An 18,157-nucleotide genomic window follows, 5' to 3' on the forward strand; every position below is an offset into this window, starting at 1 on the left:
ATAACGGGCTATGCGTCCACGAAGTGACCGGACCAGCCGGTTATAACCTGACGCGCATCGCATAAAAGAGGCCCGCCATGCCAGTTGCATTTTCGGGAGTTGCAGCTCTACCCTTCCCCTCTCTCTAAACTCTGGATTCTCTCTCACTACCACTCTCTCTCTAGACTACAGAGAGTCCTCTCTCTCTAATCTGGTGTTTGCATTTCTCTCTCTCTCCATTTTGGGATTTGCAGCTCTTTCTCTCTCATCACACTACTTTCACTGGGAATTTGCAGTTCTTCCTCTAACTCTCTCTCCCATCAAACCAGTTGCAGTGGGAATTTGCAGTTCTCCTTCTAACTCTCTTTCTCTCATCAAACATTCAATGAGGATTTGAAGCGCTTTCTCTCTCTCTGCCAGTGTGCCATTACCCTTTTTTTTTTTCTCTGGGTGTACATTTTCACGCCCCAGAAAGATGAAGATACAATGGGGGCGCTTGCTAGTGCTCCTTGTCGCTCTGCAACTCGCCATGGCTGCTCTTGCTCAGAGCCCTCCGAGCTCCAGGAATTCGACGCGTATTTGGCGAACACTTACTGGTACTGTGCTTCTTCTTTACAAATGTCTGCGCCATTTGGGTTTGGGGGGTTTGGGATCCAGTGATTTTGAGTAGTTTTTTGTTTCTGATGTGCTGTGGGTACTGTTTATTTTTTTGTTAAGCTTCGTACATTATCATTAATTTCTCAAGGATTTCAGTATTTCAGGGATTTGAGAAGTTTTGAATTCTCATTGTCTTTTGGTTTATATAACTGTTTTTTATTTTTCTATGAAATCAAATATTGATTTCATCATTTATCATGGCCTTTCAATTGGGCTATGTCCAGGATCATTATGCTTATCTTCTGCCTCCTACTTCCATTTTTCTCTTGATTTTACTATTTTTGGACATAAACTGTGTTTTTTCCTTATTATTTCCCTATTTTTGGGGGGATTTGAATGCTTGTTTGTGGATTGCATTTTACTGTTTTTGGACTGCTATTTTCACCCATGTTTTTGCTGTACTCATCCATGTATGTGGGTGAAAATTATAACTATCCGTTGTTTTTAGTGTTCCCACCCATATTTTAGGTGGGAATAGCGAAAACCCATGGGAGCAAATAGCGATCCCATAAGTTTTCCTCATTCAGTCATTATTGCAGTTTATTTTGATCTACTTTCTCAATCATGCTTTTTAGTTTGATCCAACAATATAAAAGAAAAAACAGTTTTATGTATTTTCTTAAGGAAGTTATACTGTTTTTGTCAATTTTTTGGAGTTCCTATGCCTATCATCAGCTTCTTCTTCTTCTTTTTTTTGTTAATTTCACACTTTACGTACGTAGTTAGCTACTGATATTTTTGAAGCTGCTGCAATTTGGATAATAAAATTGACAGCCCACGATTTCTTGTTTTACCAAATATGAGTAGATAATTCTCTGCTGTTCAGATATTATTGTTATATTTCTTATGTACATCACTCTGTTGCATGTATTATTGGATCTAATTTTTTTTTTTTATTTGAAATTATAAGAATACCCACTGGTTTTTTTTTTTTTTTAATGTGTTGTAGGCAATGCTCCAGTAGTGATTGCAAGGGGTGGATTTTCTGGTCTCTTCCCTGATTCGAGTACTTTCGCCTTCGATTTCCCAAATAGTTTGAACTTGCCCCGTCCTATCTCTTGGTGTGATGTGCAATTAACAAAGGATGGCAAGGGTGTTTGTCTGCCAAGCCTTTTACTGGACAATTGCACAAACATTCAGGAAATTTATCAAACAGGGAAGAAGACATACACTGTCAATGGTGAAATTCTCACTGGGTGGTTTTCTATAGATTTTACCATTGAGCAATTGGTTAACAATGTGACATGTAAGTTGGGTTTCTTGAAAAGTTCTAGTATGATTGACTGGTCCAGTAGCTTCAATGTTTTCTTTGGATATGATCTCACTCATATTATGGAAATGTATCATGGCAAATTATTTCTCAGTCCAGTGGATTTTGGTATATGTTACTCCAAGGCTGCATCTACCACCCATTCCTATTGATGAGTGGATGGTGATTTACTGGAGTGGGGCCCGATGGAACACTCGCCAAAGTACGGTTATTCTCTACCCATCCATCAATGGGAACGAGTAGTGGATGTAACTTGGTGTAGCGTATACCATGAAGGATGAATAATGGCTATCTCTGTTGAGTTTTACATGTTTTGGAAATTTCTTTTGGAGAAGGGGCTTGCGATTTAGGTTGCTATATAATCTCAATTATGGAGGGCATGTAAATTCTTGTTTGAATGAGTTTCTTGTGTAATTATTCAGGATAGAGAAACTTCAAGTTCCTTGTTTTTAAGAAAACCCCAACTCTTGAAATGATGAGCTTTTTTCTTCTTTGTTTCTGTTCTGGGCAGTAATCCAAGGGATTTTTACTCGAACAAATGCATTTGATGCTACTGGGTCAATTCTTCCGGTTGAATATGTAGGCACCCAGACTCAGGCACCTGGGTTTTGGTTGAATATACAGGTAAGGGGTACTGGATTAGAATATTTATCTGTTACTTTATCAATCTGCCTATCAACATAAATGTTGACCTCTCAGAGTCTCATACAGAATGTATTTGTCTTCTTAAAACTTTGGTTTTCAGGGATCTGACTACTCTGCTGACTACTATGGCAAATGTTGTTTGAAGAAAACATCTTTTTCTTTATCCAATTAGAGATATTTTTAATCAAATTTATCTAATATATTCAATTATGAAAATATCTCTAATTTTGTTTTTGAAATATTTGTGGCAGCATGATATATTCTTCAGACAACACAATTTGAGCATGCGATCATATGTGATCTCTGTTTCGAGGCAGATGGTTGTTGACTATATCTCATCACCAGATGTGGCTTTTCTTAGCAGTATTGGGGCCAGATTTAAAGGAAGCAAGACAAAATTGGTATTTCGCTTTCTTGAAGTAGATGCCGTGGAGCCTCTAACTAACCAATCATATGGTTCACTTCTAAAGAATCTGACGTTTGTGAAGACATTTGCTTCTGGAATTCTAGTACCCAAGGATTACATATGGCCCACAAATTCTGATAACTATCTTGAGCCTCACTCTGCTGTTGTTAGGGATGCTCATAAGGAAGGGTTGGAAGCTTACGCATATGGTTTTTCAAATGATGTTCCTTTGAGCCACAACTATAGCTATGATCCACTGGCTGAGTGTTTAAATTATATTGATAATGGTGAATTCTCTGTTGATGGTGTCTTGACAGACTTCCCAGTGACTGCATCGGAGGCAGTAGGTGAGCATTTCTGTTCTTCCATACCGCAGGTTTTATACGCTGTCCATTTTTTCTTCCATTTTTTCTTTATCTTTTAGGGTTTGAAACTCCTTTAATTGCACTTTGCCCTATACTGAGTCTGTTTTATGATGCACAGTATCTCGTGAGGTCCGAATTTTGAGCAAAGTTCAATTTGCATTGCTCTAGTGCAGTCTTTTGTAATTTGGAATATAAATACCTAAGTAAAGCTACATGACCTTTTTTTTTTATGTTTTGAGAACTGGGAAATTCCTGAGTTGTTCAGGATCCAATATTGGGTTTTAGCTTCTCTTTTTACTGCGTGCCTGATGATGATGAGATATAGCATGAAAATGAAGATATATGGTTGAAAACCTGGTACTGACTGCTTATCACTGCTACCATTCATCCTTGTGATCTATTGTTAACTCATCTTGTGGCTTCCAAAATCGCCAATGTTCGAGTTGGTGGGCAGAGAGATAAAACTGCTCCCCACTGGTATATAGGGATGGTTAAAACCCTGAATTGCCACCAGTTTTGATAGTTGCTCCCCTATCAGAGCTTTTTTTTTTTCTTTACTAACAAGGGTGGCACAGATACATGTAACTTTGTTATGAGTAAGGTTCCTATATGAAATGATAGCTATATAAATAGGACTTAAAAGTGCACAGCTAATCAGCAACTCTCACAAATTATGATGTGATATATTAAGAACTGCCGAGATGGAGAAATCAGATTCTTTAAAAGAGGACCTAATTTTATGGGTAAGTCATGAACAACATAGCTTTCTTTTTCTCTTGTTGGCAGAAGTCTTTTGACAAATCACTTTACTATCTGTGTTTAATCATAATTCTAATAAGTTGTTTTGCTCGAAGTTTATTCTTTCAGCATCTAAGTCATGGACAAACTTGTCTTTGTCTTTGGGCTACCCATCTAGTTAGTATTTCTATTTTCACCTGAAGGAAGTGTTTGGATGTTATGTTAAATCATTATGTGCAGTTGGGAGAGAATCAGAGAACCTTATCAAATATAATGGAGTAGTAAAGCAATTACGAGGTGTCAACTTTATCAGTAACTTCTGTACTTTACATTTTGGAGAATAAAGGATAACTGTAATCTACATTGATTAAGATAGCGCCTAGGTTCATAAGAAGATTATGGAAATTGATTTTAGGTTAGTATTTAGGTTTCTTATGGTATGCTTTTCTTTTAACATGTCCCTTTAAATCTTGACCTCTTAGAATTAGATACCTTTCATGACCATGACTCTTGCCATTACTGCAGGTTGTTTTTCCCATGTGAACCCCAATACATCTGACAAAGGTAATTTCCTATTCTTTTGCATTTGTTTTGGATTCTTTGGTTGAATTTTTATGCAATTCGAAAGTATTTCGGTGTGTTACTGAAAACCCTAGATATAATGTGTAATGGCCTAATTTTGATACAAGGGCATTGATCTTGATTTGTGATGCAGGGAAGCCATTAGTCATCTCACATAATGGAGCAAGTGGAATATATGCTGACAGTACAGATCTTGCTTATCGCCAAGCTGTATCAGATGGTGCAGATGTCATTGATTGCAATGTCCAAATGACAAAAGATGGGACTCCCATCTGCCTTGGTTCTATAGATCTTCAGGCAGACACAACAGCTTCATCAAGTTTTATCAATAGATCTACCACAATTACTGACATCCAGATGACTGCTGGTATCTTTTCTTTTGATCTAAGTTGGGCAGAGATCCAAAGCTTACAGCGTAAGTCGCAGGACACTAAATCTTGCATATTATGCTCAAAATCTTTCTTACTAGTTTTCACTTTTTTTGTGAAAGTAGACCTTGATGTGACTACAGCTTTAGTTTTAGGGTGGGTGAGGTTACGAACCTTAACATTGTTAATTTGAATCCTCCTGTAAGAGTTAGTAATATCAATTAGATCGGGGCAATCATGTACTAGAAAACTTAAAAAAATTTTGGACTTGTTTGAGATCCGTATCACATGATTTGAAAAGTCAAAGTTGAGATGGAAGTCGGTTAAGATTTTGAGAAATTTCAAATTTTTTTCAAAAGCATTCCTTAGAAATAGTAAACGAAAACAGTAATAATAAGTCATTTAAAATTTGTTGTAGTTTACCTTTTCAAGCTATTATTTTAGTACAACAATGTCATATTTAGATCTACGAAAAATGGCCTTGGATGTTAGGTGGGGAAAGTGGTTCCATTAACCCAGTATACCCATTAATGTCAACATGTAGGATCTGACTCTCAAAGTTTCAAATTCGTGACTGCATGTGTTAAAATTATGCGACTTTCTAGAACTTGAACAAGTCAGGCAACCAATAGTGGGTGGCCTACTTTTCCCACTATCACAAACACAAACGAAGTTGAAGTACGATGCTTTTTTCACCTTTAAGCACTTTACGAAAAGCTTCCTGAACCCCATGAATCATTTATTCGTTTCATATGAATATGTTTTGAATGTGTAATACTGTAATGTGTGTTACTTTTATTAGTGTAGCATTTGAACATATGAAGGTTATCTTAAAGCATGAGATAACATTATAGATTTTCTTAATTGTGCATTCTACATCATTGCAGTTTGGAATTTCTTATATAAATAAGGATGAAATACTACTCTGAGGAACCATAGATCTGAGGATTCTTTCATTAGATTTAGAAAGTTTACTTGTGGATAATATCGTTGATGTATACTTTTGAGGATCACCCAGAACTTTTAACTTGAGTAAATTGAGAGGCACGAGGTGGATGTAGACACACATGGATCATGGTATTCCTTACTCTCCTTGGCACAGGAGGAGCCACCAAGAGTAGATGTATTTTTACAAGGATATGGGTTGAGTTTTTGTTATTCGATTCTTTGAATAGTTGCATTTCCAGTGCTTTATGCTAAGCATGACACTGCATCTCTGTGAATTCTCTTTGGGAATTCACAAAAGGTTACCGGGGGGGGGGGGCATGTCAGATAATTTTGGTTGCCAAAGCAATTATCTTAGTTTCTGAATGACTAATTCTGTGGGAGCCGCCGGAATCGGGCTTGGCTTGAATGGTTAGCAGCAGATGTTTAGCATCACTATATCTCAAGTCCGATCCTACCAGAAATACCCAAAAACAAATCTGTGGGAGCTGCATTTAATGTAGGTTCATAGTAAATAGGCCCAAACAATCTTAATGTCAAGGTGCAACCTCATCAAGTGTACTAGTATTGGTGGTTTATTCACCTAAATCTAACTTGAGTATTTGTGGTGATTATTTTGGTTCCATCGTTTTGGTTTCAAACCATAACAACAAAGGTACTAAAATGTTTTGATTAGTTTTGAATTTATGATGCCCACACACACCTAGGAAATAAACTTGCTCAAACTTCTGCATATCTTTTGCCGTAGAGAATCCAATCAACATGTGACATCAACAGAGTTGTGAATTTAGATCAAAATTTTGGTATTATGTATTGGCTAGAATAATCAAGAAATTCCAATATATCCTGACTCATCGTGATATTTTGAAAATGAAATCCCTACATTGTGCAGTTTCTGCCTGCTGTTAACATGCATAGAAATTGGAGTGGTAGCAACCACTGAGAACAGTTAGAGGATATATGGACTAGAATAATCGATATATCCCAATAAATCCCAACCCATCAAAATATTTTGGAAATGGATTTCCAGGGATGCACACTGTCTGCAGTTAATATGCATAGAAATTGGAATGTTAGCACCATTCAGTTTCAGAGCATTTGTTCTGAGAATTTTTCTAGAAAAATGAATCAAAAACCTTGAAACTGGGTTGATTCTTCCATATACGACAACCAAACCATGCAAAGGTGCAAAGATTTAGAGGGTGGCAAGCCGGGATGTGAGGTAAACATTTTCCAAGAAGAAAACTAACCACCAAAAATGATGGGATTGTGCACAAAGGAGAATGGAAACGAGTTGTATACCAACCATCAGAAGGGACTGTCATGCATAGCCAAAAATGCAATGAAATGCAGATGCATTCTCTTTGGTTAGGAAATAGTAGTATAGGCTATGCTCTGTGTCAACTAAGCCTTTGGCTTAGCTGTGAGACACCCTAGTGGCAGCGATAGAAGGTTGAAATGATTCACAAAAAGAGGATCTTGAATGAGATAAAGTGAGATTGGTTATGATCTCGGGTGGATGGGCTACCTCTATTATTCTTTAATACCTATTGAAGATTGGCGCTTCACGGCTTTAATAGAAGGCAAAAAACCTTTTGTTACTCTTAATCATTTTTCAAGGAAATGGTTGTGCAGTTTGTGCTTTCTTCATTTATCGCACCTTTGTCATACAGTGCAGGATAAATATTATATCTTTAGTTATGACCATTGGTTTATTGAAAAGAGTTGGAACATGAATAAAATACAAATGACATAAAGTACCAAAAGCGCATAAAAAAATTCACAAAAAAAAAGCCCATAAAATGACCACTCTTTCCATAGTGTTGGAACTTGGAACAGATTGTATGGTACTCTTGATACATTATAAGTAAAACCTAAAGTGTCAATTACTTAAATAAAAATTTTAAAAGATAGGCTGAAGAATCTTCTCCAAAAGCAAAACAAGAAAAAAGAAAAAAAGGAAAGATATGTAGAGCACAAGCACAAAGCCTTAGATGGTAGGGGTTTGGAGGAGAATGCCCAGGAATGTTGACCCAAGGAAGAGAAAATATGTAAGAGGCGGTGTTTTTGGGTTTTAGATATGGGAAGGCATTTGAATTATCAAGATAAAAGGGAACAAAGAAAACTGGCCGAAACAGAAAGCAAAAGAACGACTTGCAGGATGAATTGCTTGATGATACTCTGCATCCTCCCAAAACTAGGGCGTTTGCAAGGAAGAAAAGTTGTGTCAAAATGCTGAACTTTACATTCACAATGTATAGTACCCACTGAATCTCTAAAATGTAAGTTGATATAAAGTATATCCAGTCCCTTTTCCTAGTTGTTCAATTTTGAATGAGCAGTTGGGATAACCTCAAGTGTAATGTTGCAAGTTAGTTTTTGAGCCTTTGATCTTGATCGAATGGCTTGGAGTATTTTATTTTATTTTTATTTGTTATTTTATGAACCATTTCCTAAAATTTGCGGGTGTTTCACAAGGGGTCTTTTGGTCATTTTTAGTCATATATATATATATATATATATATATATATATATTTATTTTTTTATTTTTTTATTTTTTATATTTATATTTATATTATCGGTTTAGCAAGGCGCACCCTAATAAGGTGAGGGGTGCCCCAAATTTTATGCAAAACCGATGTGTAGAAAAACAATTCAAAATAAAAGGACAATGTTTATATAAGGGTGAGGCCCTAAACAATCAAATTAAGGCACAGCTCGAAAATTCACTGAAAGAGGTTGCTTCGATGCCCAAAAACCCTGAAATTGATCATCTCAACCTCAAGATATATGAACATGAGAAAAAATGGATTTCAAATCTTGGAAATAGTGTATCTTGTAATGCATTTTCTGGACCGTCAATTTTCCATATTATTAAGTATTCATAGATCTGCTTGATCTATACTATTTTTGAAGCATTTAATTTTTATAATTAGAGATGGAAATAAATTTTCGAATGATCGCAAAGATTTCCAGTACTGAAATAGCATCTTCCGATACCATTTCAAGGTGCGCCTTACTTTGATTGTTTGGGCCTCAGCCTTATACCACACCCAAAATAAAGTATTCTTTGGCGTGCGATTGTGACTAAAGCTATCCGGGCTTCCATCCAGATTAGACAGCTTGGAATAGGCGTTACATATGGGGTGGCGCCACATGTAAAGTTCTCTCTAATGTAGAAGGAGACTCTTTTTTTCTATTTTTTTCTTTTTTTAAGTGAGAGAATGAAATGATTGTTATAATGTTTGCCTGTTTTTTTTTTTGAACTTTGTCTTTTGAATAGCTTGTCCATGTTGGATTCATCTTTAACAGTTCTGGATTTATTGCTCCCTTTGATTTATCTTGGCTGTTCACCTCATTATGAAGGTATTGCTGTCTCTTTTAGAATGATAAATTGACATTGAAAAGGTCTCAACAACTCTATAATCATCAAAACAAATTTTAATAAGATTTCCTTTTAGTTGCTGAAAATTCTATTTGCTGAAAGCATCTTATCATTATTTTTAATGTTTGTTACAGCGGTAATACAAAGCCCAGCATCTAGAGGAAACGGTTTGATACGAAATCCGGCATATGTAAATCAGGGGAAATTCATGACACTTTCTGACTTTCTGACATTTGGAAAGGAGAACTCTATTTCAGGAATATTGATACGTATAGAGGTGCGCTGTTTACACCGTTATACAGAATCACAATATATGCACTGTTTACATGTTATAAGTTATCTGCTTTGCTGCTAGTACCATGAAAATGATCTTTGATTAATTGTAGGTTATCTTTTGTGACCCCCCATCACTGTTTAATGGACACCAACATGTGTCAGTTTCTGACACCTACATGAGTGTTGGCGTCCAAAAAGTATTGAAGGTGTATAGTACTTCATCAAAGAAGCACTACTGCAAGACACGACTGCAAGTAATATAATAAATAAAATGTTAAATTTAACACAACCAGTGTTTTCTGATTCAGTTGAGATGATGTGGACTTGCCCAAGTTGGCTTGCTATGAGCAAATTCGATATTAAGTTTATTTGCTTTATAGAATAGGAGCATTTGGGGAAGAATTTCTATTTCTTTGATATCATGTTTACAGGGACTGTATGAACGAAAATCCATCTCATCTCTCTGAATTCCAAGTTTTCAAGGTGAATCATTCTAACTTTTCAACCGGAATTTATTATACACACTGATTTCATGGATGTAGTAGCGCAATAATTTACTCATGGTAGGAGACAGATGTAGCCCTTTTGTATTGTTACCAGTTGTGGCTACTGAGACATACCAAAAATAAATGCATGTTTCCCTGGACTATAAATGTGATTAGGCATATGAAAAACAACAGACTAAAAGAAGGGCTCCAAACTGAAGCTGTAATTATGGGTCCAAATAATTTAACACGTTGGCTTTACCTAGACTGTCTCCATTACTTCCTGGATCTAAATACACTATTGCTGTATCTGACATCTTGTACAATTGGCAACTTTGTGGATGACAGGCCCGCTCTATAATAGATGATTGGCCAGGTTAATTAGCCGTGCTTAATGCATCTTGTTAGAACTTTTATATTTGTTACCACATTTTCCTTCTACCTAAAGAACCTCTTGTGTCAACTTCTAACCTCAAAACAAAATCTTCGAAGTTTGTACTCTTTTTGTACATCAATATTTTGGTTAAGAATTCTTGATGTTCCAATCAAGTATTTGGTTATCATCATCCTCTACAAGAATAGATAGATTACAATATTGCAAGATTAGAACAGAATGATAGGTCAAAGATATGATCTCAAAGATATACTGTCTATACAAAATACAATCCCATGTATCCTCTTAACATCCCCTTGCAAACTGATCGGGGCTGTGGAATGCTCAAGCAGTTTTAGACTGCAACCAGTGAAAGTGTTGGTAAGGCAATCCTTCTGTGAAAATATTAGATAGTAGATCCTGGCTGATAATGTATAGAACTTTGAAATTCCCCAGGGGCAACTCTTTTGTGAGAAAAATGAAAAATAATCTCCATATGCCTGGTGCAAGCCTGAAAAGCGGGGTTTACGGCTATTTAAGTTGCACCTGTTGTAAAGCAGAAGAGGCTGCAGAATGTATGCTGCAAGTTCACGAAGAAGATATGTGACCCATAGTGACTTGGCAACCATGGCAGCCAAAGCTCGATATTCGGAGACTCAACATTAGACTGGGTAAAGGAAACGGGCTTGGGTCAAGACGGTAAAGGCTAGGCTTTCATAGCCCAACGTCTGAAGTTCCATTCCTATGTAACCTTGTCCCAAAAAAAAAAAAAGACATTAGACTGGGTATTAAAAATTGTTTCTTAGGACTCCAAGCGATCCAATTACCACATAAGAAAACAGTGAAACCTGCAGTGGAATGAAAAGAATCCAAATGCCCAGCCCCGTTAGCATTAGAAAAGGCAGTAAGAAGAAGATGGTCATGACAAAAAAATACAAACCCATAGCCCAAAGTTCCTTTGAGACAGTGAAGGATCCTCTTGACACTAACCAAATGGACTATAGGAGTTGATGCATGAATTGGCGCTCCTGGTTGATTGGAAAGGAAATATCAGGTCTAGCAATAGTCAAATATTGAAGACTCCCAATATAATAATATGTAGGATCAGGCAATGGATCACCTTCATGAATCGACAACTTATACACCAAGGCTGCCAGAGTACTAAGTGGCTTAGATTAAAGCATATTGGTCTTGTGTAATTGGTTGACATTGTACTTATTTTGAGTGAGATGAAGCTCCGAAGAAGTATGAAGCATATTGGTCTTGTGTAATTGGTTGACATTGTACTTATTTTGAGTGAGATGGAGCTCAGAAGAAGTATGAACATCCTCAATTCCCAGAAAATAATTCCAGGTCCCCAAATCTTCGATTCCAAACTGATGCCGAAGGAGCAAAATGCAGTCATGTAGGGCAGTAGAAGAGTTTCTTGTACGAGTGATATCATCCACATGTAGAAGTAGAATGAGGACAGTCCTCTAATAATGACACACAAACATGGAGTTGTCTGCCCCACTATAGGCAAACTGAAGCCCATGCTGCTTGCTTGACCTCATAACCTTTCATAGCTTGTTCACATGGATTGGGTGATTGGTATTCTGAAAACTTGATGGTTGCTGCATATTGACCTCAGTATACAAAATTCCATGGAGAAATGCATTTTTAACATCAAATTGATGCATTTCCTATGAGAAGTGAACAACAAGAGTGGGATAATACAGATAGTCAATGGCTTGGCGATGAGGCTAAACATTTCACAAAGTCACTACCATGTTTTGATTGAAAACCCAAGCATCTAACCGAGCTTTGAAGCACTCAACTGAACCATCAGACATTTGTTTTACCTTGTACACCCACTTGCAACTAATGACATTCATGGATGGTCGGTAAGGAACCAATGTCCAAGTTTTGTTATTTAATAAAGCATCAAATTCTTCTGCCATTGCCACTCACCAATTGGGTCCTTTAACAGCCTGGGAGAAAGATGTGCGCTTGGAGATACCACTTTGAGAAGCAAATGCAGGAAAACAAAGAGAATTTGGATGAGAGCAGGTGGAATAAAGCTTTGGTTTGCACCATGGGGTGAACATTGGTGGGAGGCAAGGATCCAGGTGAATTAGATGGAGCAGGATAGGTGGCCTGAGCAACCATTCGGGGTGGTGCGTCTAAAGGAGGGGGCTGTAAGGGATTAAGTGGGGAGTTTGGTCTGAAGAAGGTGAAATAGGTTGATCCAGAGGAGGAGTAGGTGATGTTGATGACGGTATAGTGTTGAGCTGGAATAGGGAATGATAAAACAGTTATCATGTGGCTCATTTGTAAGCAAAATATGCTGGGAGACCAACTTGAGGTAGGGAAAGCATTGTTCATCAATCACCACATTGTGAGAAATATGCACCCGACCAGACGAAACATCTAGATACTAATAACCTTTATGCATATTGTACCATCCCAAAAAAATGGATTTCACACTTCGAGGTTGCTGCTGATTATTGCAAGGCATTAAGTTTGGCCATCAAGCCAAGCCAATCACAAAAAAGCTATCATAATCAAGTTTGTCATAAAACAACACCTCATATGGAGATCGCATGCTAAGAATAAGTGTTGGCAGCCTGTATATGATATATGTAGCACTGCAAAGTGCAAACCCAAAATTTTGGGGAAGTGAACTTCAAGAAAGCATATTCAAGCTAATTTCAACAAGGTGATGATGCTTTATGTCTGCCAAACCATTTTGTTTAGAGGTGTGCAAACAGGAAAGATGTTGAATGATACCATTTTGTTCAAGAAATGTAGAAAATCTATGACTTGGGCTTGGGACGGGTAATGGAAAAGTTAATGTCATATATATATATATATATATATATATATATATAGGCAAGGGGTAGGCCCAACAGGATGTGGTTGGAAGTAGTCTGAAAATATATGGGGACTTATGGCCTCACTGAGGGTATGGCCTTTCATATATATATATATATATATATATATATATATATATATATATATATATATATATATATATATATATATATATATATATATATGGGAAAAGATGAGATTAGTCCACTAGCTCATATGAACATATGAGCCCAACTTCCCAGATTGAATATGGGCCGATCTGACGATCACAGATGTCCGTAGTGTTTGAATTTTATTTATTTTTCTACAAATCCAAATAACTTGAAAGTTTAGGTGTGTGTTCATCAAAAATAGGTGAATCTTCAAAAAATATCAAAAAAATATTTTATATGAAATAAATTGACCAAAATACCTCCGAAATATTTCGGGGGTATTTTGGTCATTTTGTTCTTTACGAATAATTTTTTAATATTTTTATTAGGTGTGCCTTGATGAGAAGAACACACACTTAAAAATTTCAAGTGATTTGGATTTATAGAAAAAAAACTAAAATTCAAACACTACCGGACATCAGTGATCGTCAGATCGGCCCAGATTCAATCTGGGCCGTTGGGCTCATATGTTCATATGAGCTAGTGGGCTAATCCCATCTTTTCCCATATATATATATATATATATATATATATATATATACCTAAAATTTCAAGTGATTTGGATCTGTAGCAAAAAAAAAAATAAATTCAAGCACTATCGGACATCCGTGATCGTCAGATGGGCCCAGATTCAATTTGGGCCGTTAGACTCATATGTTCATATGAGCTAGTTAGCTAATCCTATAGGCGAAAACTCTTCCCAACGTTTATAGGCGAAAATGAACAGTGATTTCGCCTACCCTCATCACCATCCAAATTTTATCGCACGGTCACAGTTGTCCAGTAGCGTTTCAATTTTCATTTTCTTTTTACAAATCCAAATTATTTGAAATTTGGAGCGTGGGTACATCTTTGTGAGGCGCATCTATTAAAAATATAAAAAAATAATTCGTAAAATATCAATTGACCAAAATACCCCAAAAATTTACATGGGTATTTTTGGCAATTTATATTTTACGAATTATTTTTTTCATATTTTTATTAGGTGCGCCTCATAAAGATGTATACATGCTCCAAAATTCAGATCATACTGATTAGTAAAACAAAAATGAAAATTGAAACACTATTGGACAATTGTGGCCGTACGGTGAAGTTTGGATGGTGATGATGGTAGGCGAAATCACTGTTCATTTTCGCCTATAGGCGTTTTGTAGCTTCTTCCATATATATATATATATATCTATATATGGGAAAAGATCATGTCAGCCCATGGGCTGATAGTGTAAGCCCAATGGCCCAGATTGAATTTGGGTCGATCTGACGGTCATGACTACATTTCGTAATGTAATTTTATTGTTTTTTCTATAAATCTAAGTCATGAAATTTGGGGCATCCACTATTCTCATCATGGCTCACCTAATAAAGATATTAACAAAATAAATTGATCAAAATATCCTTGAAAATTTCAGGGGTATTTTGTTCAATTTATTTTTTGTGAATTATTTTTTTGATACTCTTATTAGATGCTTCTATTTTTAAAGAATAGGTGCTCCAAATTTCAAGTGACTTGGATTTAATAGTTGTTAGTTGTGATTATTTGTAGGTTATAAGTAGTTGTTACTCATGCTAGTTCTTGTTGAACGATTGATATAACTCTCCTATCTTTGATTACTTGTCTTCTTTATGTTTCTGATATTCCTTTTTATCGCCTTTGTTTTTTTTTTAATAGACAATGTTTTAAGTAATTTAGTCAGCCTAGTCAATTCATTTTGAGTTATTTGCAAGTTAAGACCATTTCGCATTTATAGAGCGAAAGTAATGCCTGGCACAAATTTCGCTCTTCTCATGCTTCTTGTATTGAAGATTTGGGGCTTTTACCATTCTAGAGCATGAAATTTACTTCCCTACAACACTACTTGAAATGAATGGCTCTTAAATGTTTAAAGTTGCTTATATGTTTTTAACTAGCTTCAAGATGATCAATTTTATGACTAAAACTATAGATTACTCTTTTGGTTGGCAAGCTGAGAGTCGAACCTCAAAAAAAAAAAAAAAACTCTCGTGCACCTCATGGGGCTGAACCAAGCTTTTCAGACTATGATATTAATAAACATATGCTAAACTGGGAAACAGACGTTTCTTGATTTTCAAGGGAAATGGGCTCCTAAAAGACTCAAATGTCATCGTTATTACAACATTATAACCCAATAACCATAGTTAATTCATGTTTATGAAGTGGATATCTCTCATACCCCATACATTTCACCTTACTGTTGTCCTTTCCATTCTTATTGCACAGTATGCAGCCTACCTAGCAGAGAAAAGAGGCCTTGGAGTCATTGACACTGTTATCACTGCTTTACATGATGCTGGTTATGATAACCAGATGAGACAGCAAGTAATGATCCAATCCACTGATAGCTCGGTTCTAACTGCTTTCAAGCAAAAAACAAAGTATAAGATTGTATATGAGGTTGAGAATGCAATCAGTGGGGTCCAAAATATGGCAATTGATGACCTTAAGGGGTTTGCAGATGCAGTGGCAGTCAGAAGGAGTTCCTTATTCTCTTTTCATGGCTCTTTTATTGAGGCTTCCACTAACGTTGTGAAAACATTGCACTTGAATAATCTTGATGTATATGTATTTGTGTTGCGAAATGAATTCACATTTTTGGCTTTTGACTTCTTCGCCGACCCAACGGTGGAAATACATAATTATGTCCAAGGAGTTAACGTGGATGGGCTCATCACTGAATTTCCCAGAACTGCGAGATCATACATGAGTAAGTTGCTTGCTTTATCTTTGCCTAGCCTAGATGAGAGCATTTTATTTCATTAAAGATTGCAAAACAGTCAAATACTTCGGAAAAATGGAAACTTCTTATGAAAAGGAGGATGATTAAGGGGGTCCATTGTACATCAATTCCATAGATATGGTGTCTAGTATTTTTAGACTGGACACACTGACATGTGGCCGCCGAAATCTAGGTTCAACAGTGAAGGAAACTTGGGTTGGGGTGGTGGTGGTAATTTAGTTGTAGAATTTGATCTTGGGTCATATGTTGGATGATACAAACCTTAATCAATTAAGCCCAACTCCTAATCCTTAGATTTCAATGGTTAACTCTCAGAGTTTAAGAAATCTTCCTGTTTCATGCTATAGATCAACATGCGGACTTGTACTTATATCCGTGCAACTTCCTCCCCCCCCCCCCCCCAGTGTTGCCTTTTTGATGATTGATGGTTTGTGATTTGAGTTTAAAGATTCTGTCTTTTGGAACCAACACTCTCCAATTGCAGTTGGAAGAACATTGTTATCCTTCTACCTTTCACTTGCTTCTCTCTATTGAAATGGGCTGTTGTGTTTATATCAAATTCAATTTCACTTAAACCTTGGTTATCCCACATTCATCGTGACTTAGTTGCTCTAGAATCTCTCAATGAGGGAGAGTGTTGGCAATCATCTAAGAGAGGGTTACTGCAGCATATTGAAGTCTCTCACTCTCCCACACACACACACATAGAATACTGCAATTTATCTGAGAATGATCATTGCATCATCTTGTAGTGTCGTTGTTTGCATTACATGTTCATGTATGAGTTATTATGCATGGAAATCCCTAGTAACTGCTTGTTTTGTCTTTGTTATCACAGGGAACACTTGCTACAATGCATCGAAGTCCAAATACAACGTTCCTCTCATTGTACCCCGTGGCCTATTACAAGTGGCTGACCCCAGTGCCTTGCCACCAGCTGATGCTCCCGCCCCACTTCTCAAAGTGCCCGACGTGGTTGAGCCCCCTCTGCCCCCAGTTGCAGCCAAGGTCCCTTCATCAAGCCCAGGAACGGGTTCAGCACCAGGCTCGTCACCAGCTAATAATGGACAAATGAGGGCTTGTGGTACCCTCCTCTCTCTAGCCTTCCTATTATTGCTTTGGTCCACCAGTCTGGTTTTTCTCGGCTAGTGGTTGGGGGTTTGAACAGTGTATGTTTCTTTTATGTTTTTTGCATGCCTTCACATGCGGGGCGTTTATTTTTTTTTCATTTTGGGGTCCAATCCTCCCTCCCCCGGTCCCCTTCTCTCTCTTTCTATTTTTCTATTGTAAGCATCTGATGTAGCATTTTTTGGCGACATGGGTTTCCCTTCTAAATTTTTTCTGTTTATATTTGGTGGATGATGACATGAAACTATTCAATGACTCTTCATATATTTGTTGAGGGATGGAAGTCAATGACTCTTCATATATTTGTTGAGGGATGGAAGTTATATTTTTCTACGTCATTACTGGTTTCTACTAGCGGAACATTTAACAGGGTATTGTCAAACCTCCTTGCTTTCTTAATTATAGGTTTCTTTTAACTAAACGTGTACGTGGGAGAAAACTCAATAATAGAAGTAAAAAAACCAGAAGTTATGGTAATTGAAAAATTAAAATAAAAAAAGGTCGTGGTTTGCATGAGGTTGGTTGAATGGAGGGAGGGAGGGAAGGAGGCATATAGGGATTCACCGGTGAAGAGTTGGGGGGGGTTGTTTTATTTGGGGTTGGAAAAAAAGGGGATAAATGTTTGCAATGTACATCATGAAAAAGGTACATGGGGGGTAAACACTCTTTTCTTTTAACTTAATGGACTATGGGCTTTCTATTGACTTAGGATTTGAAATTTTATAGTTATAAAGTGGCGGTTATATATTGGGATAAAGCTTTGATGATGATAATGATGATGAGAGGGGCATATA

The 18,157-nt window shown here is 36.8% G+C and overlaps 1 protein-coding gene across 2 annotated transcripts; it reads left to right on the forward strand.

Moving 5' to 3' along the window:
- Positions 1-94: 94 nt before the first annotated feature.
- LOC18446661 (glycerophosphodiester phosphodiesterase GDPDL3) lies at positions 95-17,665 on the forward strand. 2 transcript variants are annotated; one of them, XM_006856772.4, is made up of 9 exons: positions 95-575; positions 1,586-1,882; positions 2,418-2,530; positions 2,803-3,304; positions 4,586-4,624; positions 4,776-5,057; positions 9,475-9,617; positions 15,719-16,202; positions 17,074-17,665. In XM_006856772.4, the coding sequence occupies exons 1-9, from the start codon at positions 455-457 to the stop codon at positions 17,382-17,384; spliced, it is 2,292 nt and encodes a 763-aa protein (XP_006856834.1). In that variant the 5' UTR covers positions 95-454; the 3' UTR covers positions 17,385-17,665. The 2 variants fall into 2 exon arrangements, with proteins under 2 accessions (XP_006856834.1, XP_088705619.1); XM_088849493.1 differs by lacking the exon at positions 15,719-16,202.
- The last annotated feature ends 492 nt before the right edge of the window (positions 17,666-18,157 follow it).

Source organism: Amborella trichopoda, chromosome 10, assembly GCF_054954075.1.
Source record: "Amborella trichopoda isolate Santa Cruz 75 chromosome 10, AtrichopodaSantaCruz75HAP2 v2.0, whole genome shotgun sequence".
Classification (NCBI taxonomy): Eukaryota; Viridiplantae; Streptophyta; class Magnoliopsida; order Amborellales; family Amborellaceae; genus Amborella; species Amborella trichopoda.

Coding starts and splice junctions, on each gene's coding strand:
- LOC18446661 (XM_006856772.4), top strand. CDS start 455: ATGAAGATACAATGGGGGCGCTTGCTAGTGCTCCTTGTCGCTCTGCAA. Junction 1,883..2,417: donor ATTGGTTAACAATGTGACAT/GTAAGTTGGGTT, acceptor TGTTCTGGGCAG/TAATCCAAGGGATTTTTACT. Junction 5,058..9,474: donor AGAGATCCAAAGCTTACAGC/GTAAGTCGCAGG, acceptor TGTTTGTTACAG/CGGTAATACAAAGCCCAGCA.